Here is a 25,086-nt window from a genome sequence, read left to right on the forward strand (position 1 = left end):
GCACGCACGCCCCTCACCTCCCGCCTCAGCCACGCGCCCCGCCTCGTTAACATGCAAATCTATGCACATACATTTGCATACCGATGAGGCCGGGCGAGGAGCGGGGCTAGCGTTCAAAATGGCGGAGCGGGGCGGCAGAGGGAGCGGCGGGCACGGCAGTTTGGATAAGAGCATCACCCTCCCGCCTGACGAAATCTTCCGCAACCTGGAGAACGCCAAGCGCTTCGCCATCGACATAGGTAACCGGGCGGGGTCGGTGGCGCTGAGGAGGGGGAGAAGGGCGACGGCTCTCTCTCCGCTGCGGGGACTCACCGGGGCCCGTCTCTTGCTGGCGCGCGGGGCACGTTGGGACATGCAGTCCCCTGAGCTGCCCGCGCCGCCGCGGAGCCCCGGAGTTTGACTACAACTCCCGGCACGCAACGCGCCGAGGGGGCAGCGCAGGGCACGACGGGATTGGAAGTCCCGTCCCCGGGCGGCGGCGCTGCGCGGGCGGAGAGCGGCACTACAGCTCCCGGCGTGCCCCGCGCGGCGGTAATGGACAGCGGGGGGGAGAAGCCTGGCTGGGGACAGCGCGGGGCTGCCCTTGGCGGCGGAGAGGGGCGAGGAAAGGAAAGCCCGGTGGTCTGAGGGACGCGGGCTGCTCTTCCGCGGGGGCTCGCGGGCTCGGCTGCTCCCCACCAGGCGGCGGGGCCGGAGGCTGCTCGGTGGCGGCAGGCCCGAACGGCCCCGGGTGCAGCACAGCTGAGCGGAGCCCTGATGGGGGCCGCGCTGTGAGAGCTGTGAGCCACGGTGCCCCTTCACACTGCCCGCTGCTATGTACAGAATACCGCGTTCAACACAAGCGGTTTCTCTACCACAGGGTTTGCAGGAAAGCTTCTCCACGTAGTACACAAAGTCTTTGAGGTTTTTTTCTTGTCGCTGTTTTGCTTTTTAAAGAAGAAAAACCTCACCTGTAGGCGATCAGCAGCTTCGGGTTTTGTGTACCAGGAACGTTACGGCATTGCCCGCTGCCCTGAAATGAGATCTGAGGGCAGGAAAGCTTTATTGCTTTTGTGACTATACGTGTCTGCCAGGGGTTGCTCTGCACTGACCTCGCTTGAGCTGTGCTGGAGAATGCCTTCCGTTTTTCTCTTAGATTGCCAAAAAATTCCGTGTTGATCTCAGCACTGTGGAAGAGACAAGCTATGTTTGTAGCATTGCTACGTAGGCAAAGCTACAGGCACCAGCAGATTAGTTTTCAAGCTGCATTCCTTGATTACATTCATTTGTAAGGCAGCAGGGTTAAGACCACTGCACTTAGCAGTTATGTTATGAACTGACAGACTTCTTACTGGTAGGACTTAGGTTTTAACCCAGAAGCTGGTTATGATTGTTTCCTTGGTCTTGCACACACGTACTGAGAGGGCAGCGTGCCAGATCTCTGGTCAGAGGCCAGCTATGCATACATATTTAAACACAGCTATGGGACAAAACTGTAGCACTGAGAAGTATGGACCATCTGAGTGCCTTGTAGTCACGTTTGAGACGTGGGTACAAAGTTAAAGCTGCCTTTCTATATGATAAGGTGCTTGGTTTGCAGCCCACGCTACTTTTATCTGAGTTAAAATTAATGTTTTTCCTCCAACAACCACAGCAGCTGAGTTTTATGAAGCTTACTGATACTTTAATACATGAGAGGTTGAAGAGGATTCCCCTCATACCTCTCCTCTTTCTGAGGAAAGAAAAAAGCATGTTTTAACGAACATTTTGACAGCTCTGCATGTTCAGGGTCAAACATCCACTTGATTAAGACAGCAGGTACTGATTTGCCCAAAGAAAAATGAGTAAATCAAGTTACTCAGTCTGACTTCATGCATTCCTCAAACGTGGTTAGCTTACATATAAAATGTCCTTGTAAGCAGCCGATCTGGGGGCTTCTAGAAAGTTTTCAAATACACGGAGTGTATGCTATGCTAATATGTGCTTTGCCTTCAGTTATTTACTCAGCTCAGGTAGCTGAGTATTTCAACTGAGCCACCTGTAGAGCAGGCAAACACGGTGGTATAGATGAGTAAGAACTTGTGGAGATGGCTAGAGATGAACAGAAACAAGATACATCAGCTGCTGTATGTGGATTTCCTGGAGTTCTTCCCATATAGTGCATTTGCCACTAACTATGCCAGGTTTTAAGACAAGGGTTCTTTGATCACTACATTATGCACTTAGCTTAATTGTATTTGGCTTTAGAAGAAGAGAACTCAGCTAAAAACTCTTAAGTAAAGCGTACATAAATATAAGTTAGATTGTTTGCTCTAAGGTGAGGCATTAATCATAAGTTGTCATCTCTTTTACCAGGTGGCTCATTAACCAAGTTGGCTTATTATTCAACTGTGCAGCACAAAGTGGCAAGAGTGAGATCCTTTGATCATTCTGGAAAGGTAAGGGCTGCATCATTAATGAATTGTATGAGATTGACTCATAACAAAGGTAGAACCAGAACTGGAAGTAAGATACTGGGCTTTTCATAATACAACAGAAGTCTTCTTTGAAAGCTGTCTAGTGCTTCTTTCTATACAAAACATGATTTGCAATTTACTCAGTTAGACTCTGACTTTCTGTAGTGCCTTTGTTCTGAATTTGTGACAACCACAGTATCTATTTTAAATACACATTCTAGTATGTATTGACACTTGAAGCTGTCCCTAAACGTTTGTGCTACAGTTCATAAGAGTGTGGTTCCTGTTAATGACCTTTTACCAGATTTCACAGGAAAACAGCCTTTAACATGAGTTTGGCATTACTTGTGCTTTGCAAATTCAGTACAGCTCAAGTACAAATTAATGTGTTCTATTCACTGAAATGCTGATTGTGAGGTTGCAATATATATATATAATTAAATAAAATATTATTATATATAGCCCATATGTGTGCAACCTCCGTTATGTTTCTAGCTTTCACCATGACAGTGCTTAGATTGCTACAGTTAGTGTTTGAAATAGTTATTTTATCAGTATGGTACTTCTGAAAAACATGTAAATTGTTGTTTCATACTTGTTTTGATTTCATTCATGGAAGAAAATTTACTGTATATTTTTAATTGTTTTCTTTTAAAGGACATAGAAAATGAACCTTTGTATGAAATATCAGTTCAGGAGGAGATAACAGCTCGCCTGCACTTCATCAAGTTTGAGAACAATTATATCGAAACTTGTCTAGATTTCATCAAAGACCATCTTGTCAATACAGAGACTCAAGTCATCAAAGCTACAGGTGGTGGTGCCTATAAATTTAAAGATCTTATTGAGAAGAAGTTGGGGTTGAAGTAAGTGAAACTGTTTAAAGTGAGTTCAGTATCGTTGAAGTGATACTTCACTGCCCTGTAGGGCAAACTTTCTACTTTGCCATTCTACCCTTAAAAGCCATCTGCATAGAGAAGTGGAGGCTGGAGGACAGGTGTGCATCTTGGTCAGGTCAGGCTGAACCCAGTAGAGCAGGAGTTGCAAAAGAATATTGTATCATTAACTGGCAGGGCAGAGGTCTGTAGGAGAGCCAGGGAGCTTCAGGAGAAAGGCAGTGAAGGAAGAAGTATGTTGTTATCACAGCTTTTCTTGAAAGGATTTGTTTGCAATAGATTTTTTTTTTTAATTAAATTACTCTGTATTAAGGTGATCTTTTTTTTCATTCTTCACCTCCCAACGAGCAGCATTTCAGTGGTGCTACCCTAGTTGTCAGTGGCACGCTTCAGACGTGCTGTTGAACTTTCAGTCATCATCCAACTGCACAAAACCTCCAGCTGTATATAAAGTACAATATTTGAGCTACAGCAAGCAGGAAATAAGTTTGTTACAAACAAGTTTAATTGGGAATCTTTGATCAGATACTGTGATGAGTTGTATTTATTTTAATTATGAGTCATTACTTAAAATCAAAAGATGTTATCTACAGGAAGGCTGTATTATTAAAAGCCAAGATATTGTTGGCAAGCTTTTTTTTTTATTCTGTATGTACCTAATACCTATAGCTACCTGAGTTCTGAAGTCACAGTTACAAAACCTTCTACTATTTTTCTGAGCATGCCCAGAAGGTAAATAATCGAAACAACGCAGTAATTTATTGCACAGATCCTGCCTATACTTCATGCAGAAGCAGAGCCTTGCAGGAAACTGAAGGTTCACCATTCACACATGTTTATCAAAAGCCATATGCTAAAAAAGCTGCTGTAAGTACAGATAATCGTATCATTCACTTACACCAGTATAGAACGTTAGCTGATGCTACTGGAATAAAACTTCAGAGCACCACTCACACAGCGTATTTCTCAGTTTCTAAGGTACTCTCTTCATCTCCTTTTATACTGCTTTTTTTAAATAACTTTCTTTTTCTGATGGTTAGAATGCTGCTAACGTATTGAAACAGAATTGATTGGTTCCCAAGCAACTTTTCTTTCCTGAGAAACATAAAGCATTCTGTGTTAGTTGAGATGTTTAATTGTGTTTTGCTTTTGTGTTTTTAGTAAAGGTTTTTGATACTTCATTTAAGAAATTTAGCACATACCAGTAACAACGTATTAGATACAGAAGTTTGCAGAAGTAACTTTTGGCTAACTATAACATCCACCTTATCTGAGCTCAGGGATTCACTGTTGCAGATCCTGTTATTCTGGTGAAGTGTCTGTGTGTGTTCAGTGACCCCAGCAGCAGGCTGCTTGCTGTCATCGTGATCTGTCAGAAATGAGAGTGGAAATGATTAGGTAGTCGTTCTCCCTTCTTAAGAAAGCATTGGAAGAGCAATAGATTATTAGGCCGTGTTAGAAATGTAGTTTTGTTGTGTTAACTACCAGATGGGTCTCCTGGACTGCTTTATCACATGGGCACACATGTGGTTGTGTGAACACCGGAGCAGCAATGGAGACACAGACAGGAGCAGGAGTTTTTTTACTGAGGAACAATTAATGTGAGATCAAAGTGACTGTGTAACTACAGTCTCACTTTGCTCTGTGTGTTCTGGCACTGAAGTTGAATGGTGGAGCATATGCAAATCTGGGTTTCATGGTTTAAAAGATCTGGTCTTTTGCTGCATGTAAAGACTTGTGAAGTCTTAAAAACTAATGTTCTAAAGGAGTGCTTGCTTATTGATAAGGCTGTGAAATTTATAAGTTCTTTTCCCTTCCTCACTTCAGAGTAGATAAAGAAGATGTAATGACCTGTCTGATCAAAGGCTGTAACTTCCTGCTAAGGAACATCCCCCATGAAGTGTTTGCATACCAGAAGGATTCAGACACAGAGTTCCGATTTCAGACAAATCACCCAAACATTTTCCCATACTTACTGGTGAATATTGGCTCTGGGGTTTCAATAGTGAAGGTGAGTGGTTGCTAAAATCTGTTGGGTCTTTTTGTTTGTTTTGGTTTTTGTAGGATTGATGAAGATGAGCTGAAACTGTAAAATTTCAAATTTGTAGCTGTTTCTTCTTGGTAATACAAAACTTAGAAAGAAAATAACTTTTTTTTTTTTAACTTTCAATTTCTTACAGAGTTAGAAATGCTTTTCCATTCCTTACTGTAGTAATCTTTTCAAATCAGATTTAATTTGCTATTTAGAGAAGTTGCTACATGAACTGATAGGACAAAGGCTGTCAGATAAGAACAATTTTTTGTACATTGCTTATGGAATTAAATATCCATATTTAGGATTCTCACAATAATTAAATACAGAGGTTTTGGGGTTGGAGTGTGGAACCTGTACTTCTGGAAAACTTTTTGCCTGGTATTTCTGCAATGAAATTGTTCTGCCTGCACCAATTCCACTTCTCATGAAGTTCATGTACTCTCATAACTTAATAAACAGTAAAATAGGGCTTTCTAGATAAATGTGTTCTCTTTTGTTGACAGGTAGAATCAGAAGACAAATTTGAATGGATAGGAGGGAGCTCAATTGGAGGTGGAACCTTCTGGGGTCTTGGAGCACTGCTCACTAAAACAAAGGTATCAAAAGCTCAATTTTAAGGAGCGTGTGAATATACAAAATGCTGAGAGAAAGCTTGAAGTAGTGGAATGCCAAACTCTTTAAATAGGAGACATAATGATTCAGTGTGGTATTCGTATGGGAAATTAGAAGCCCAGTATCAGCATAGTAGAAGATATGGAAAAATGTGTATCTCTTGCAGAGCATTCTTTTATTTAAGAACTGCTGTCTTTGTACAGGAAGAAAAGAGGCAGCTTTGCAGTGCTTGGGACAATTGTAATGACCTCCATGAGGAGCATGTGGTCCTAGACTGTTAGATAAAGGCTGAATGCTTGGTTTATGTTCATACCTCTAATGCTTCTGAAGCATAAAGTGAAGCTTTACGTGCAAAAGGATACAAGTAGAATGCAGGGACAAAAGTGATTAAATGCTCTGTGGCAAAATAGTGATTATATTTGAGTCTGCAGTAGCATCCACAGAAGCAAAACAGAGTGCTTAATTATTGCAAAATGTGTGAGAGTAGGGAAGGAGAATTGTACTTCTGTTATTCTTTTTACTTTCAGGCATTCAGCACTTAAATCTGAGGTTGGTGATCTGCCAGAATAAGGCCTGATGTAGTACTGCTCTGCCTAACTCAGCTCTTAAATCATGCTGTTTTTTCCTGTCTCAGAGTTGCGTGTGACTTAAATAGGAGTCACTAAATGTCACCAGTGTAGAAAAAGCTAGAGTTACATATCCACTAGATAAGAAAATGTCAAAGGGAAGACCCATACTCAGAATATTTTGTTTGATGCATTTCAAAAAGAAATCCTAGAACATGACAGAGTCTGCTCTTTTTTTTTTTTTTTTTTTTTAAATTGTATTTGTAGAAGTGGGAATTTAGCATTAGCAAAATTATAATACAAGCTATTGGGATGATGCAGTTTTGTTTTGTTATTTTTTAAAGCTTAGTTTCAGGGACATTCATGCATTTCTGCATCTGTAAAGGCAGACATTGTCTGTTCATTTTTTTAATCTTATATTTTTGTATGCCTCAAGAGGACTTAACTCTACTTGCTGTGTTGCTGACTTCATTCCAAGACAAGATATGTGAAGGTTCTGTTTCATATGCATTAATCTGGAGGAGATTAAAGGTGCTAGACTGGGATAACTTTTTGGTAATTTACTTGTTGAAATATTGTAAATCCTTTCAGTGGTGTTGGATAAAGTTGTTTTTCCACCTAGTTTTAATTCTTTATTCACTGGGGTTGCATGTAGGAGAGAACTTGGCAAATTGTGCTTTACTTAATGCTGAACTAGTTCTGGATGACATCATTTTGCCAGAGAGCTTTCAGTTCTCCAGATTACTGCAGGGTAGACAACGTGATTCATCTTGCACTCAACCTTTAGTTCTCAGGAAACATGCAACAAAATATTTGCAGATGAGAGTCACAGAATGACTGAGGTCGATCTTCTGATCCAAACCCCTCTGCAGATCATTTAAGAGGATAGTTGTGCATTTCATCATTAAAGGCTCTCCACTTAAGATCAGTGATAAGAATTGGACTCTAGATAGAAGTGATGCATCTTTTACTGGTAGGGTTGTTTCCAAGCCAAAGCCCATATTTTTTTCTGTCAATAAGAATGCTTCAGAACTCTTGCTGTGTGGGCAAGGATCTCTGGCTGTCTTGAATACCTGCAGTAACTCTGCTTCTCATCCTCAGAAATTTGATGAATTGCTGCAACTTGCTTCCAAGGGACAGCACACAAACGTAGACATGCTGGTGAAAGATGTGTATGGAGGCGCCTGCCAGACCCTGGGGCTAAGTGGGAACCTGATAGCTAGCAGCTTTGGGAAATCTACTACAGCAGATAAAGGTATTAGCATAGAAATATCTACTGAAGATTTGCATACAAATAATATCCTATATTGCCTGTCAGATTGGATTTGCTACTTGTACAGACTTCCTCTGGACGTTTAAAAGGAAAGAAAAATAGTTGCCAGTTTTGTCAGCGAAAAGAAATGTTGCCATATCCCTTCTCTGATGTCATGCATGTGGGCTGAGAGGGGATGTGCACTGCTGCCTGCATTGCTCCAGTTGTTTAGAGTTCCTTGAAACTAATGAGAAGAAATGCAACCATCTGGCCCTTGGGTGTCTGATGCTTGTCATGTTCTCCAAACAAGTAGAGCTGAAAAATAATCACCTTTTCATGTCCTTTTCATGATCTCGCCTCCATATTTTGCCTACAATATTTTATTGAATAAGTGTATTAAGTGGTACTGCCTTGCAAGCAGGTGTTTGGATTTTCAATTGGATTCTGGAAGTCTAGGCAAACAAAAAAATATCTTTCTTAAGTTTGCCCAATGTAAATTCATGCACATAGGAAATATAATTGGCTCTGTTTGTCCAGAAAAAGATGTATGGCAGAAATTTGTAGCTTTCTTTATAGTGTCATAATAAAATACTTGCAGTGCATCACGTATCTAGACGGAGAGATGATCCATGTTTCCTAAAGACGTGAAGTTGAGTTAATGCCATTTGCTCTTGGCCTTTCAAGCAGGTTTCTTTCAGGCAGTATTTTATGGAGGCTTAGTGTTTTCTTTATATCTTCAGATTGGTCCTTTTCACCTGGCTGTAGGGTCTCTGCTTCAAAAAATATATATATATATATGTGTGTGTGTGTGTGTAAAAACATTTTGAGCATTCTTCAGCTGTACTAATTTGGCTCACTGTTTCCTTCCTTTAAGAGTTTTCCAAAGAAGATATGGCAAAAAGTTTACTCCATATGATCAGCAATGACATTGGTCAGCTTGCCTGCCTCTATGCCAAGCTCCATAACTTAGATAAAATATATTTTGGAGGATTCTTTATTCGGGGTCACCCTGTCACCATGCGCACAATAACCTTCAGTATCAACTTCTTCTCAAAGGTAATGGAAACAGAATTTTTCCTAATTGCAAATTCATGTGCCTAGGTATCTTTTCTAGGTGACTGGGAAACTTTGCTAAGTGCAGTCACACGTTAAGTAAGGACTGGTGTTAGGTAGGTAAGGCAGGGCCTTGTTGTGGGAGGGTAAAATAAATGTGAATTTCCTGGGAGTTCTGTCTGGCCTCTATCTCTCTCTATTTATTTATTTGTTTGGTGGTTGTTGGACAGTGTGTCTTGTAGCTGCCAAGGACTGAGCTCTTACTATTTGTTTGGATAGCTACCATTATTATTCAATTCCTCTTGCTGACTTCATCTATTTCTTTTCACCCCCAGGCTATGCAATGTTGGATTGCTCTGCTGAGATAGTTAGCAACTAGTATCAGTAATTTTTGGTTGATATATATATTATATATATATTTATTTTTATTATTATTATTATTTTAAATTTATTTTTAAAAAAGAAGCAAGCTGTAATTCTTTGCAGCTTTTGAAGCTGTGGCAAACGCTAAAGATATTTCAGTGGAAAAATGGTCTAATCCCAAAGTGCACACACTGCTCGTTACAGGTAGATGAGTTCCTTCACCATCACAATGCATATTGAAGTATTACAGAATTGATGACACTTTTTTTTTTTCCTCAGTGCTTCAGGCAAGAGACTCCTATATAATGCTTGTATTTCCCCTTGTTTCAACCTTGCAGTCTTTCTGCAAGTTAGGGTAAGAACTTGGTTGAGTTTCAAGAAAACTACAGCTGTAGATTCTTGTAAGCACAGTTTTATCTATACAAAATCTCACTGTGAATTATGTATTTCCTCACTACAGCTAAGCCCAGTGTTAACTTTTCCTACATGACCTGCTGTAGACAGAGCTTATTTTCCTTCAGAGGGGACAGTGTCTCACCATAAGAAAACTAAGGGTGTTAAGTGGGGGATGATCCTGTTCTCCCTACCGTTCTTGTTAACACTTAAACTTGATTAAATTCATGGGGAAAATGCTTGTCTGTGATAATATCCAGGGTGACTGTATGCTGTTGCATGTTCAATATGAAATAGAATAAACCATGGCTTGGGTGTGGTGGATGCACAGTGACACATTTGTGGTGATGACCTGGAAATCAGATGGTCTTACATTTTCAGCCTGTTCAAGCAAGAGGAGTTGAGTACTCATGGAATAATGCAGCAGTCTTTTCTAGTGAAGCACTAGCTTCCCTCTGCTTCTGTGGTTGTGCAGGCTTAGAATACACACCACTTCTGCATGTATTTTTTTTTCCAGCTGTCTTAGAATTATGGAATGATGTATGTTAGCAGTTCCTCCTGAAGCTGTCTTTCCGAAACACCATTTTTTTGGTGCACCATTAAAATTACTGAATGTGTTAGAGTGTAGTGCGAATGAATATTATCATCTTCTAGTTGTTTCTATTAAATTTAAGTGTAAATCTAGTGACAAAGAAGTACATGTTAGCCATCAGGGACCATCCAATTGCAATGTTTCATATTGTGGCAGGGAGAGGTTCAGGCATTGTTCCTGAGACATGAAGGCTACCTGGGAGCCATTGGGGCATTTTTAAAAGGAGCTGAACAAGACAGTAAGTACAGCATTGCTATGTTCTGTATATGCTGTGTTCTGAAATGTCAGTGTAATGTCCAAGTTTCTCTTAAGAGGCTGCATGTAAGTTGTTGCCTAGATAAACACATTTGGCACTAATAAACACAGATGCTGGGCTTTGCTTTTATATATTTTGGCAAGGGCGTGATAATTTCTCACTGTTTTCCTGCTTGCCTCTGAGAATCCAGCAGGATTTGGCTCTTCTCTTCTCTGCATTTCTGCAGTCATACCTCTAAATCAAATCAGGGAAATTGAGTTTGAGAACTTTCTTCCTCTTAAAGAGGCCAGCTTTTGAATTCAGTTAACGCACTGAAGAAGAACAGCATCTCAAAACTGTGTTCATTTGAGAGTGACAAGCCTCATAAATGTTTATAAAGAATGAGACAATTCTTTCCAGCATTCTTTGGGTGTAGGATGCTTTGGTTGAATTCTGCCATTTGTATTTTCTTGTTTTCTCTTTTCTTGTACTACATGCCATTCGGCACATTCATGGAGTGGAACAAATCACAGGTTGTTAGTGGTACTCAGTTTTAGTAAATATCAAGTATATCTCAGAACAGTGGATGTGGAAGCCATTTGGTACCCACTCCATAGATAACAGCAAGGAACTTAGCTCCTAGCTGCTTAGGTGTGAAAGATGTTATTATGTTGGACATATGGTGTACGTCTCAACTTCCATAAACTCTCTAGAAAAGAATCTAGAAGTAACTTTAGTACTCATGTGAAGCTTACATTGTGCTCTGAGAGTTTTGCAATCTATTTTGTTAATGATGGGCATAAAAAAAAAAAAAAAAAAAACAACAACAACAACAAAAACCTCTCTAATAATAGAAGCTTTAGCCATCTATAGTGCTTAAAGAGCAGGATGCCTTCAATGATTAATGATTAGGAAAAGAAAGTAGTTAAGAAAAAAATGTTTTTTGAATTGTAATCTTGTGTCTCATTTGAAGTTCTTTAGGGTTAGATAATTCAGCAAGTAGTGAAAACATACCTATTGGGACTTAGAGGGGAAAAAATATATTTATTTTTAAAGACAAAGAGAAATGGCTTTTGCAGTGGAACAGCTTCTCTGTAGAGATGCTGACTCTAGACTCATTCATGTGAGTATTTTCAGTTTTATTTTCAGATTATGTGTCTCTCTCTTTCTCTCTTCTAGATCCAAATCAATATAGCTGGGGAGAGAATTATGCTGGGAGTTCTGGTCTTATGAGCACATCACCTGATGTCTACCCCATGCAGAGGACCCGGAGTGGAACAGTATGTGGTTGCCTTTCCTAGAACTGAGTGGTGGCACTTACTATTTTAAAACCTATTTAAAACCTAGTTGCTTCTTGCCCCTGGGACCGTGCTGCTTACCAGAAGTAGCTGACATGGTGTCTTATGTCATGTGTGATGGTTTGACAAGATATTTCTTAAAAGACTGTGGCTGCTACTTTGTCTTGCTCAGCATCACTAAAGGAGGGAGACAGCCTACTGCTGCTGCTGCCCTTTCTTTGAAGTAGCTTGGCTTTGCTATCGTTGAAATACTGTACTTCAGAATTTTGGATCTCACAGATTCAATAGAATGTCTTGTTAATGGCTGCATATACTAATGTGCAGTTGTCTGCAATTCTGAGTTGTCTGAGAATGAGCTTCTGTAGGCCTTGTGCTTGTTTAATTTCTAGTGAATCAATTTCTGAGTAAGTCCTAATAAATGTTTTGTTTTTCACCTAGTTTGACATGTTTGAAATGGATAGGTTGGAGAGACCGCTGGTTAACCTGCCACTGCTGAAGGACCCATCAACGTATATTCCAGACACTGTTGACCTCACAGATGATGCCATGGCCAGAAAATACTGGCTTACTTGTTTTGAGGAGGCACTGGATGGGGTAAATATCAGAGGAGTTGTACCTACAAGTGGCCCACATACTTCATGTGGACCAACGTGTTTAATCAACAAAATACACCTGTATGTCAAACCTATTGCAAATAAGTACCTCTTCCCTGTCTCTTAGTTGAAAATATAAATCAGAAACTTCACAAGTATGTGTTGAGCTGGGGGCTGAGAAAAACACCAGGAGAACACATTGACCTGACCTTACTGTCACAAAGAAAGAAGGAACATGGAGTGTTGATTGGACTGCTTCATCTCCCTCATTCTTGTCCTTTTTTCTTGTTTGTTTTTACCCTTCTGTAAGTAGGTGGAATTGTGGCGTCACCTCTGAAAGCACAGTGTTCAAAAACCAAAAAGCAGTAATAACAATAAAAACCAACTTTAAATGTTTAGGAAGGAAAGAGATGTTTAAAGTTACTCTTTGGTGGTTGGGTTAGTGGAAAGCTGGAGTGTACTGTGTGGGAGGGACAAGTGAGTGTGCAGGAGCAGAAAAATAGAGCAGATGGAGGGATTGCTTTTCATCCTGAGCTTCAGGTCAGTTGCACAAAGGAAGAATTCAAATGGTAACTCCAGTGCCTCATTTCTCTACCAGGTGGCAAAGCGTGCTGCAGCCAGTCAGCCAGATTCTGTTGATGCACCTGAGAGAGCCGAAAAGTTCCGACAGAAGTACTGGAACAAACTCCAGACACTCAGACAGCAGCCTTTGTAAGTGTCTTTGTTTCCCTGATTTTGTAATCTGGCCGCCTCTGCTGAGCAGAGCAAATTAAAAGCCAACTATAAATTAACTGAACGCTACATAAAAGCTTTTGTTCTTAAGCAGAGCAAGCTTAAAGCTAAGTAGGCTGAAGGCAGTAACAAGCTGATGTGTCAGGTCTTCTAACAAAACGTTGGGATCCTCCATATTAGAATTTAACAGAAAAATTCTATCTATCTCAGCACAAAAATAACTAAAGGTCTTCAAGTTACTAAAAATGGTACCTGGCATCTTTACTTTGAACATTTTCTCTCTCTGTATTTAAATAATCCATTTAATACATTTACCACTTACTGGCAGTATTTAGCACGTGTGGCATGTGAAGACTTCTAACTGAGGTGTTTGTCTTACATGCTATAACTGGCTGGAATTCATCCTATTAATGGAGGAAACAGGAGAAAATTACTTTTTTTTTTTTTTTTTTTTTTTTTCCTGTTTGAAGTAGTTGATCTGTTTTCCCCTCTCGTTTTTAAAGTGCATATGGCACCTTAACAGTTAGAAGTCTTTTGGATACAAGGGAACACTGTTTAAACGAGTTCAATTTTCCGGATCCTTATTCGAAGGTAAGCTGTTCTTGCTTTACAGGGCAGACAGTGTGAGATCAAGACACTGTTCTGTACTCAAATACTTTGTATAAGTAATGGCTTACATAGAAGAGATCAACAGTTTAACTGGTTAGTTGTTGCTGCTCTCAGGACAAACAGTTATTGATTGCTTTTTTCTTTTTTTTTCCTTTTTTATAATTCAGATAAGATAGTGCCAACAAAACATCTTCATGTAAAGATGGCACTCAGTACCTTTTTTTATAAAAAAAGAACTAGCTATGTAACATTTGAGCTCATTGGAGATAGAAGAGGGGTCAAGAGTCCTTAAGCATCTAGGATGATGAACTTATGCAAAAATTAAAACAACCCACGCTTTCCCATCTTTTGCAGAACTATTAGTGGTAAGCCTTCTCACACAGGTTACCTGGTTTTGATGTTGCTACTTAAGTCTCTCTTTTCTGTGTCCATTCTCCCATTCCCCCATCTGCCCAAGACCACCATACCTCTCATGTACTAAGACAAGTAACTCTTAGACTACAGAACACATGCTAGCACTAATAAAGCTGTTTACTAGAATCCCAGGAAACTTTTTTCTTGTTGGTACTAAGCATGCTGATAACAGTAACTTGTTGGTCCATTAGAGGCCATGAGCGTAGAGGAGAATGCTTGAACGCGGTCTTGGGACTGAGACAGCCAATGATGGGTAAGAATTTTTTGTCCGTAAATGCGATGTTTCATGTCTTTCTTACAGGTAAAGCAGAAAGAAAATGGCATAGCCTTAAAATGTTTTCAAAGCGTAATCGAATCTTTGGATTCATTAGGCTGGGAGGAGAGGCAGTTTGCTCTGGTGAAAGGACTTCTTGCGGGGAATGTCTTTGACTGGGGAGCAAAAGCAGTCTCAGAGTAGGTGTTAAATATTTTAAAAGCACACTTTTAAGATATAGAATATCCAACTGTTGGTTTTTTGTTTTTGTTTTAGAAATAAGTAAATGAAATGCACCGATCTAATTGTAGTTTGTATTTAACCTTAATCGTATGTTGGTTGTTTATTTGCAAGCATTATTGTGGTGCAGCAAAGTTTGTTTCCACCCTTAAAATCTGGCAGACCTATCACTGAATGTTTGAATTAAACGACAGAGCACTTAATATTGCAGTCTGGCTGCTTTGTTTGTAGCACTGTTACTAGCTCTGCTTTTGAGTATGTGTTATGTTTAAGCTGATATTATGTTCCTACAGTAGAAAATGTGCTCTCTGTAACCCACAGTTGCCCTGATATCAAACTATATATTCAGTGGGCTGTAAGCTAGGTTGGTGGTCGCTTAAAATAACTAAATCCCAGTTGTTTTGCATCAGCATACATTTCTACTGCCATTTTGAGAGCTCTCTTTCCTTATATCCTGTCAGCAGCCATAAACTCAGAAAGGGATGTAAATGCTGTCAGTTTTGAAATATCTTTGTTTTTGTACTTCTAGACTTTACCTCTTTCTGTGGGGTTGATAACATAGAGGAGGGGAGGTGGGCACTGTTTTGCAGCGAACACTCACACTTCCTTTCCCTGTCTGCATCTTTGAGGAGTTTTCCCCTCATGAGTAAATAACAAAAAAAATGCAAGTCAGTTCAAAACAAGGTGATTCGAGGCTGCTTGGATTTGTGTTAATTCTGACCCTGTCCACAACTGCAGAAATTTGAACTGACCCCAGCCATAGCAATTAGTCTAGTTGCCACTTGTGTCAGTGTAGCTCTCCCTCTCTTCGAGGAAGAAGCTAAGAGTTAAACATCACTCTGTACTAAACTTAAGGCACTTTATCCTTTATGAGGCTTGACTGGCAAGCACTGCCCACGTGGAGTAATATTTTAACTGACAGCTTAGAATCTAGCCTCATTATGTACATCCTCATCACCAGCTCAGTTAGAAGCTACTTTGCTATACATGCAGCCAATAGAAATGGCTTTTGAAACCTGTATTTAGTTAATTACTTTTTTTTTTTCCTGCCTACGCCCAAATACAACTCAAAATGTTGTAGACCAGTCCCCAGATTTAACTTTGTAAAGTGTTGTTTTATGGCTATGATATTTAGATCGTTACTATATTTATGGTCATCTGCAGATCCAGAGGTTTGTTGTTTTTTTTTTCCCCATAGAATAGTGCTTGCTAATCTCTGATTTAATTATCTAATTTAATTCTCTAATTTAATGTACATACAAGCCTTTTGTTTTTAAGGGTGGATCTATTTTTCAATCATTGGACCTGTCCATACTCCCAATTATAATCACTGCAATAAAATTGCTGACCGCCTGCTATATAAGTATTCAAATTAAGTGAGCTGAAGTTGCTTAACTGTGTACCCTTTATTTCTCTTCTGATACAGTGTTCTGGAATGTGAGCCACAATTTGGATTTGAAGAAGCCAAGTCAAAACTGCAAGGTATAGGGGGGAGATTTGTAGTGTTGGTTAGATCTGGATATTGTGTTAATAAGAGAGTAAAGAAGAGTGTGATGGTATTTAATATGGCAGTTCTGCTTGTGGCAAGGACTCACTAGTACTCACCAGTTTATCTGAAATACAGTCTCAGTGGAATGTTGCTTTTTGTGTTCCAAACGAAGTGGAACCCAAAAGCCTCTCTTCTTGTATGGAAGTCCTAGCTGCTCCAGTACTCAGAATATCCTGAATAGCCCTTGTTGTTTCTTGTAATGGTTCCAATCCTGCCTTAGCAAGTGCCCCAAGGTACAGCAGCACCATCCATCTCAGAATAAGCCATTTATGAGAGCTAGCTCATATGACTATTGCTATCAGAAGAATTCTATTCCAAGGCCACTGTAGTTGAACTTCCAATAATTAAGAGTTCAGGAACTCCTTAACATTCAGAATCTGAGTTCAAATATTCCATATCTTTAAAGAGACACCTCCTGCTTTGCATAATGTACAGATTTACTCTTTGCCTAAAAGTAATGCTAATACAATTTTGTCTGTGACACAGAACGTCCCTGGTTAGAAGATTCCTACAGTCAGTGGCTAGAGCGGCTGAAGGTATGAGTCCAGAATTACCACTAACCACTGAGTAACTGATTACATTACTCATGAAACAACCTTATTAAGCTTGGTTCTAACATTTAACATAGCCCTGTTCAGACAGCAAATTCTGTTAGTGCAGTACCAGTAATTCCAGCAGTTATACCATACAGAAATAAAACAATTGGACACTTTATCACTTACCAAGCTTCTCGGCTTACTTTCTTCAGGAACTGCAGCATTTGGAATCCAGTTGCTTTCAAAGCTCTTCCAACATAACCATAGTGTCCCTCCTTTATTAGGGCACTTATTTCTATTTAACTAGACCTGTAATTTTGAAAAATTGAATCCGAATGTAATGTTTGGATTGTTCCTTCATCTGAATAGCCAAGCTAAAAATGACAATAATGTAGGAGCTTTCTGAAAGTAATCAGTTAGCAACGTGTTTTGTTGTGTTTTTTTTTCCTCTGTGGGATGTCCACTGCTATTTCATCAGGTTTGGAAATGATGGACAGAATTTGCTACAAATCATTACATATTACATCTTAAAACAAAAGTGTCAGTTACTCCTCTACGACACTGCTAATTAAGGAACTTAAAGCAGCATCCTGACAAATTGTTCTTAAAAATTACACATTATTCACTGTAGAAGTTCTGCTGGTATGACCTGGAGTGAACTGCACTTCATAAGTTCAGATTTAGGACAAATTAAGGGTTAATGGAGAATAGGAAATGTCTTTTTATTTTAGGATGTCACTGCCCCCAGCAGTCCATCCTCCCTTTCCTGGCAGAAGGGAATCCGGTTTACCCTACAGCATGCTAGCTTATAACAGCCACAAAGGTAGGTTTACCCTAAAAACCACACAGGCAGCTGTCCATGCTGCTGCTTGTATTCTAGAGAATGGTATTCTCCAGCTGCATGGCATAACAAAATGTGATTCAAAGCCTAACCACCCCTCTGAAGGAAGCTCATGTTCACAGTTGCTGGAGTCAGACTTGTCTTTTAATTGGCTGTTGTAGGTTTAATTAATGGAGTTTGAAAAAGTGCTCTCAAGTGAAGTAGCTATAAACACTTTTAATTAATTGTGCAAAGACAGTGTTAGAGAAACTGATTTCACTTAAAATAAGGATAGGTAAAGTTTTGATGCTCATCAAATAGATCTAGATAAATATAGGGGTATAAAATCTTGGGTCTTAAAATCAGTGTTTCTAAATAATACAAACTAGTCTGTGAAATGAACTGTGAACTCAATCCTAAATGCATTGGTTTTCTCTTGCAGGAAGGTCCCCCTCATAAATGTGCCTTAATTTTCGCAGATAACAGTGGAATAGACATAATTTTAGGCGTCTTTCCTTTTGTTAGAGAGCTTCTTTCTAGAGGAACAGAGGTAAGTGGTTTTTCATTGTACAGGCAATATATAACGGAGCTTTTGTAACTGGTGAAAGGTTTGTTAAATACCTTCTAGCAGTGCACTTAATGAGACTAGCTCATAGCACCTAAAGTGGGAGTGATCTAATTTGAGACAGTGAGCTTGTCCCTAAATTCCTGGAAGTCTGAGGTTTAACTAAGTATACTGCAAAGCAGAGTGGGGGTTAGGTCAGAGCTAAGCTTTCTAATCGAGGATCTGTAATGTCAGAACACCTGGAGTAGTTGGCTAGTTCGAGGAGAAAAGAAGGACCAGGCCTTCAGGCTTTCTCTTTTCTTGATTCTGTTCTTCCTATAAGCCAGAGAAAGGCAGCCTTCAAACAAACAGACAGGTTGAACACCATACATGGACTGTGTTAATCAGTAAACTATTTTGACATCTTTGCCTCAGGTTATATTGGCTTGTAACTCTGGCCCTGCTCTAAATGATGTCACCTACAGCGAATCCCTGATTGTTGCTGAACGGATAGCAGCAATGGATCCAGTTATTCAGTAAGCATATAACAGTCTTCATTATGTATCTTGAAAAGCACAGAAGGAAGAAGCAAGTTCTCATTATATATGGAGTTCCTTATTTGTGTTTATTACTGTCTGAAATCTGCAACTAGAAGTAAGGTACAAAGGATGACTCACTTCAATTACAACAAATTTAGAAAGCAGTTCTTAACTATATTTAATAGTGTTCATATCAGTTTCTTGTCAGTATCATCCCTGATAAGGACTCAAACTACTAAAATATTGTATTTTATTTGTTAAAAAAAAAATTGAGGAAATATGCCATATCCAGCCTGTTTCCTGTAGAGGACAGGTAGCTGACTGGATAACCTGCTGCTCGTGGAAGTGTGTTTCTGGGTGATTTCCTAGCAGGAAAAGAAGCCTTTGCAAAGAGTACATAGATATTCTTTCTGGTTCATTACCATATTTACATGACTGTAACTTTTTGTTTGTTCCTATTTTCAATTAAAGATCTGCACTGAAGGAAGAGAAGCTGCTGTTGGTTCAGACGGGTTCAAGTTCTCCTTGTCTAGATCTCAGGTATAATGGCAAGTTTGTCATTTGTCTCTGTCAAATGAAGGATGACCTGAGACTTTGTGTATGTATGTGTTCTGAAGTACCTTAGCCACCCTTCACAAAAATGATTGAGTTGGTCTGCATTACAGACTTGTAACATTGATGAAGCCTTACTCGATGCTCTACAGCTTGCTTATCATTTTGGTGTTCAGCAATTACATGTTGTTAGTAATCCACTTGACTGTAAGAAGCATTTCATGTTAACTGTTTTTAACTACGTTTCTCCCTTGGGCACAGAACTTAACCTGTGTTTTCTCAGAAATCCCAATTCTGCACACATTTTTTGAAGCTTTTAAAACTGTATTTTGATCCCGTTTGTTTTGATTAAGGTGTTACTGGTTATTGGCATCAGTAATTCCACGTTTTCTATAACTGACAAGACCCTTAGAACATCTGCTTTTTCAGCTATAGCACATATAAGGATGACTATTTCTAACCATACCTCTCATTTCAGCCGCCTGGATAAAGGTCTGGCTGTGCTGGTCAGAGAACGGAAGACAGACTTGGTTATCATTGAAGGCATGGGTCGTGCCATCCACACCAATTACTACGCAGCTTTGAAGTGTGAGAGCCTCAAGCTTGCAGTTATCAAAAACTCCTGGCTTGCGGATCGCCTTGGAGGGAAAATATTCAGTGTCATTTTCAAGTATGAAGTGCCATGTAAATGATACAGATCTGGTCAACTGGGTGAACAGGAGCAGCAGAATGGACTTGCACTAGTTTTACTTTAACTGTAAAGAATGTATTTTTATTACAACAGGGAAAAGAGGTCACAGGAAATTCCATATTTATATTGTGCTTTTGTGACTTAAAAAGCAACAATATGATTCACTCTATAGTATACACACTCAAATATATATATGTATATCACTCATTGTTTATTTTAGTAAGTGTTTATTTTAATGATGCAGTATTTGTGATGAAAAGACTTTATTTTTTTGTTCTGTGAGACATTCATATAGAAATATATTTAAATGTCAATGAAACCTTTTTTTATACATCTCTGCCTACTCTGCCAGCAATGACATGGCACATACCAAATAGTTTTTAAAGTGCTAAGTGAACCTGACATTGTATTTTTCCATGTCAGCTTTTAAACTTACCTACACAGTCTCATGCTCTTTGCAGTTAATTTGGTTGAGGGACTGATCTGCCTCCTAAGCTAACGAGCTTTATTTCAGCTGCATTTAAAACAGAACTGTCATGAGGTGAGAGCACACAGCAGATAACTGAACAGCACTACCAACAGTTAAAGAACTCTTAAATCCTACTACTTCCACTGTTACTAACAATCTGAGGGGGGGAGAGGCAAGCTGCATCCATACTAAATTACTTAGCAGTAATCAGAAGTTTAAGTCTACATTGCATTCAAAGTGAATCTGTAACACTTGATTCAGGAACAACCAGCTCTATCCCTGTCACAGACATGTTAATTTGTTTCCTTCAGTTATTTAATGCTGGAACAGAGAGGAATTAGTCTCTCTGTTCATGCAGTGCAGTTAAAACCACTTCTAAGTAACTGAATTTGTGCCCTGCTCCGTCAGATGTGCAGTACATAAATGCAGTTATTTAACCTCGAATTTGCAAAACAGTATGTGCATGCGTCAGCCATTCCACCTCTGAAATGAAAAACAGCTTAATTAGAAAACTATTTAATATGTAACCAAAGTAACCGTTCCCCATGAACTTCAAAGATTTTACTTTGACAGCAAGAAAATAACAAAAAATGCCCATTACTCACTCACCCTTGCCTGCTGAATTTGTACTTTAATTGATTTTGTTTGCCAGTGTTCATGTTCTACTGCTCTTGGATTTTAAGTATGAATCTTATTCCTAAATAGTTCCTAGTCAAGTTAACTAGGACAAACTGTCCTCTAGCTAAACAAGGAAACATCTTCTGATGAAAAACAGACATTTCTTAAATCTAGTTCCTTAACTGTAAGGCTTCCCTTTCTCAGAGTTTAGGCCTTTGTGTAGAATACAGTTAAATCCTGCATTACTGGGATGGGTGCATCAGTAATGTCCTTTCTGATTCAGAAATGACATTCACAGTGATCACTATCATTTGCCTACAAGGAGGCAAAAGTACAGTCTATTTATAATTAAAATCTTAAGAAGCAGTTATTCTTGATTAGAAGAGTCAGATAAAAGCTTTAATTTTCAAGATTGCACCTCAATCTATGATTAGTATGCAGAGGCTTCATATTAACCTCTCCCAAGTCACTCACTTCTGCAGGCATTTATGCACTTACATAGTAAACTTCTAAATTAAATATAGATGTGATCACCCATCTTAACCTCCCTCAATTTTAGCAGTTGCACTCTCCCTCTTATCAATTTAAATTCTTCCAAGCTGCTTGGTTTTCTTCTATAACCAGCTCCACCATCAATCCAGAAGTACTGTGTGTTTGTAATTAGGAAACTAACACTCTAATCTTGCAGAAATATCTTTCTACAGTGATGTAGCTCCTATGACATATATATGGTAGAACCACAATATATGCCCATTCCTTAAGAATTTTTTTTAAGCATTAGCCCTCCCTGAAGTCTCCTGGGTTTGTCTTGTATTTTCTTTTATACGTAGACGAGTGCACATTTCTTCCGTGAAAATGGAGCAACAAGATTTCTGGAAAAGAAGAGGGGAAAAAAAAAAGGGGGATAAGTTTCTCTGTATTGTAGAATCCAGCTTTTAAATGTTCACTAGACTTTCAGTGGATGGGAGAACAAGAACACCAAAATACACATTCAAATTCTAGTGCAGTTTTATTTACATGTTTTCCTGCTTGTCAAATGACTTGAGAATAGCCATACTTGAGAATAAACTTGTTATTGATGATTTACTGTCCTCTGTACACACTGGAGTATTGGAATGCAGTCTGTCTGCATTACAGTAAATGTTTCTATTTAATATTTTAAGCTTTTTAAAATGTTTATATTGCTTAGGCTACATAACTGTGAAATAGCCCGAGCAACAACATAGAAAGATTTTGAAGAGTAAATACATAGCACGTATTTTCCCCATTACATTTCTTTCCTCAGACAAACAAGATTGCCATGGTAAGAAAGTCAGCATTCTGCCCAGTGGAGCACTAATGCCCACACCAAACAGAAGGGAGCCCAAGAAGACGACAGAGGTGATGACAGTCACCCACCTTGACATGTCCAGCAGCATGTCTGCTCTTATTTGACAGCTCCACCATAGCTGCAATCACTCCTAATGCAAGGCCAATTGCAAGAGTAAGAAAGAGCCCACCCAGAGCTTGGGGCTGCAGGGGGCTCCATCTGTCTCTACGTTTGTGAAGGCAGCTGGACTCCCACCACTTGTTACGCAAATAGTCCAGATCACCCGATTCACGCAGCTTGAGGACAGCAACTGATAGCTTCTTAGTCCAGGGCGATGCTGGCAGCAGAATGAGAGAGAAAAGCAAGTAAGAGAGATCACAGACACTAACATTTTTAATCAACCTGCTACTACATGACAAAGCAGGGTTAGCTGGGTGCTGCTTCCCAACTTTCAAATGGTCTTTCTGCAGAGTGCAGCAAAATAATCTGAGTGCTTTCTTAGATAACTAAATAACAACCATTCCTATCCTATCCACTAACAGAATGACAGTGTGAAGTCTTTGAAAAATACTATCAGTCATGCTTACAAGAGAACAAATTTGATTAAGAGTTCTTCTGCATTCTTGGTACCACAGAGCAGGAGGAAAAAAAACAGAAAAAAAAACAACTGATATCATTGGCAGTGGGAATTTTTAAAATCTATTATTCAATGTAAGAGCGAGCACTAGTGATAATTCATTTACTGAATAAAAATATTGGATAGCAGCGTTAACAATTTGTTGATAATGGATTGTTAGCCTTAACACATAGAAAAATGTCTCTGAGTTTCAGGATTTAGCTGTTCCAGGCTCTTTGCTCTAACAAGCTATTTCAAACCCATAAAATCCAAGTGGAGCAGTGGCACAGAAGTCATAGACAGTGACTAACCCTGGGCAGTGGCAATGCCAAATCCTCTGGCTCCAATAACTTCAGGGGCTCTGATCAAATTGCAGTGCCTGGCGGCTGCAAGGTCTTGAGAGATTGATTCACCAATGAAGGCATAATTGGATTCCATCACACGCTGAACTGCTTCCTGGTAGGTTTTGACCAAAACGTGGTCTCGTCTCTTGTCCATATATTCATAGATCATCTGATGGATGGGATTCTTGGAGTTCTGCAATAAAGTGACGTGTGAAACAATTATCTAGAAAAATATTTGTTTCTATGTGCAGTGACTGTGAAAATATTTAGAGAATAAGAGTACTTAAACTATTTACCTTTCAGCCCTCTGTAATTAACATTATCATCTTTCTAGCACTTTATGTTCAAGGTACGCAAGAATAACCCCTGAAGACTAGTACCACTGTCTTAAGAGAGGATGCACTATTAAAACACAGTCTTCTGCATGCTTCTCTCTCAGAGAAAAGGTGAAAGAAGAGATAAGAAAACCACAAACACCAATCACATTAAAGCACAAGAGAACTGACAGAGTCTACACTGAAGAAAATGGTGTGAGACCCAATGTGCAGACAGCTTGACTGCACTTCAGCAGTTCTAAGGCAGGCATGTATGTGCACAATTCAATTTTCCGCACCTTAAAGAAGTAGAAAGTGGAGGAGCCATCCAGTGTCCCAAACTCAAGCTTCCTTTGCTTCACAAGATCTTCAAAAGTCTGGATCGGGAGCTGCTCGCTGCCAGAGCTCAACAGCGCGGTGAAGTTGGCGATGTAAGCAGCCAGCAAAGCTATGGTGAAGAGCCACCAGATGGCAGCGATGACCCGCACAGAAAACGCCTTGGGCCGAGGGGTGACACCTGCGAGACCAATGGAGCCGACAGAAAGTTCGGGTGGTGAGAGACAGCCTGAGCCAAAGCCAGCACAAGACTTTTTAAATAAATCCAAACTGCGAAAGCTGCTTTGCAGCTATTTTAGAAACACACGGGCCTAAAAAGCCCTCAGTGGCTGGTTTGAATAGCATCAATGCTGCATGCTATGCAGAGCTGAAGCAAAACTACTGGCCAAAAAAAAAAAAAAAAAGACTCCACTCGACAAAACATAAGTGCACTGGTTAGTCCTGGAGCAAGAGTTACAGCAGAAAACACGCAGTGCTCACATGAAGCCAGCCACCTGCATAAGTCCCTAATTAAGACATCTCTGCTTCAGCACTGCCAAGTGTCCCTATTTATCACCCCCTCCCTCCGCACCCCAACCATACAGTACAGCACAGTATTGTTACAGACAGCTGGATGTGCAATCAGCTCCTCCCAGCCCACCTTGCAACGTGAGCGCTCCTGCTCCAAACCAGAGGCTGTTTAAAAAGGTGAAGTGATTCTCTTCATTCTTTGGCTCATTCCATTCACAAGGGCTCAGCCTATGAGGAAATAAGAGGATGACACCAGACACTAAAGGAAAAAGCAATCCTGCAGCACGATGTGCAGCAGTGCAGACAGCCTGGAAATGCCCTATCTTTCCATCGGAGGTCCTCCTTTACTTGTAGCCCAGTTTATCTAGTAGACAAAAATGCTCCTACTCAATACCTCAAGTATTTTGCAACAACGAAGGCTCAGGACTGTGCATAAAACAAGAAAAGCAGTAACAGAACTTTTGTTCAAAATTGCAAATGCAGAGAGCTTTAGTGCAGCCTCATGAAGAGAGGAGGAGAAAGTTGAATGTCCTGGGAAAAGGAGGGAGGGGAAAGAATTTCACCCACAAAAGTTAGTGCAGGATTGAGTGCATGAAAACACTCTGGGAGGAAGGACTGTGCCAAGGAAACGGTCAGAGTAAAAAACAACTTTGATAAAAAGTGAGAACAAAGAAGCTGAAACACAAACACACAGTCCTTTTGACAACAGTGGATAATCCACATCAAGAGATATGGTGATTTTCATTGGGAGTTCCTACTCTTAATCTG

General features: G+C 39.8%; 2 protein-coding genes across 5 annotated transcripts in view; one reads left to right on the forward strand and one right to left on the reverse strand.

The window, feature by feature from the left end:
* Positions 1–88: 88 nt before the first annotated feature.
* On the forward strand, positions 89–21,971 carry PANK4 (pantothenate kinase 4 (inactive)). 2 transcript variants are annotated; one of them, XM_085242566.1, is made up of 19 exons: positions 89–239; positions 2,335–2,417; positions 3,093–3,301; positions 5,159–5,342; positions 5,870–5,962; positions 7,646–7,799; positions 8,671–8,852; positions 10,354–10,435; positions 11,612–11,712; positions 12,169–12,324; positions 12,922–13,034; positions 13,559–13,646; positions 14,380–14,531; positions 15,998–16,053; positions 16,607–16,656; positions 17,919–18,026; positions 18,456–18,556; positions 19,031–19,099; positions 19,590–21,971. In XM_085242566.1, exons 1-19 carry the CDS (start codon positions 119–121, stop codon positions 19,801–19,803), a joined length of 2,316 nt encoding a protein of 771 aa, XP_085098692.1. In that variant the 5' UTR covers positions 89–118; the 3' UTR covers positions 19,804–21,971. The 2 variants fall into 2 exon arrangements, with proteins under 2 accessions (XP_085098692.1, XP_085098693.1); XM_085242567.1 differs by lacking the exons at positions 89–239; positions 2,335–2,417 and having other exon boundaries at positions 3,106–3,249.
* The window catches only part of LOC100550056 (putative glutamate receptor), an 11,841-nt gene continuing 6,610 nt past the window's right edge, over positions 19,856–25,086 (reverse strand). For all 3 annotated transcript variants that reach the window (XM_003212211.5, XM_019622524.3, XM_085242568.1), the window contains 5 exons: positions 24,449–24,546; positions 23,772–23,989; positions 23,126–23,351; positions 22,288–22,535; positions 19,856–21,761 (listed from right to left, as the gene is read on the reverse strand). In XM_003212211.5, the coding sequence (XP_003212259.1) occupies positions 21,660–21,761; positions 22,288–22,535; positions 23,126–23,351; positions 23,772–23,989; positions 24,449–24,546 (892 nt within the window). In that variant the 3' untranslated portion in view covers positions 19,856–21,659. The remainder of the gene's footprint in view (positions 21,762–22,287; positions 22,536–23,125; positions 23,352–23,771; positions 23,990–24,448; positions 24,547–25,086) is intronic.

This window comes from Meleagris gallopavo, chromosome 23, assembly GCF_905368555.1.
Source record: "Meleagris gallopavo chromosome 23, MGAL_WU_HG_1.1, whole genome shotgun sequence".
NCBI classification, from domain to species: Eukaryota; Metazoa; Chordata; class Aves; order Galliformes; family Phasianidae; genus Meleagris; species Meleagris gallopavo.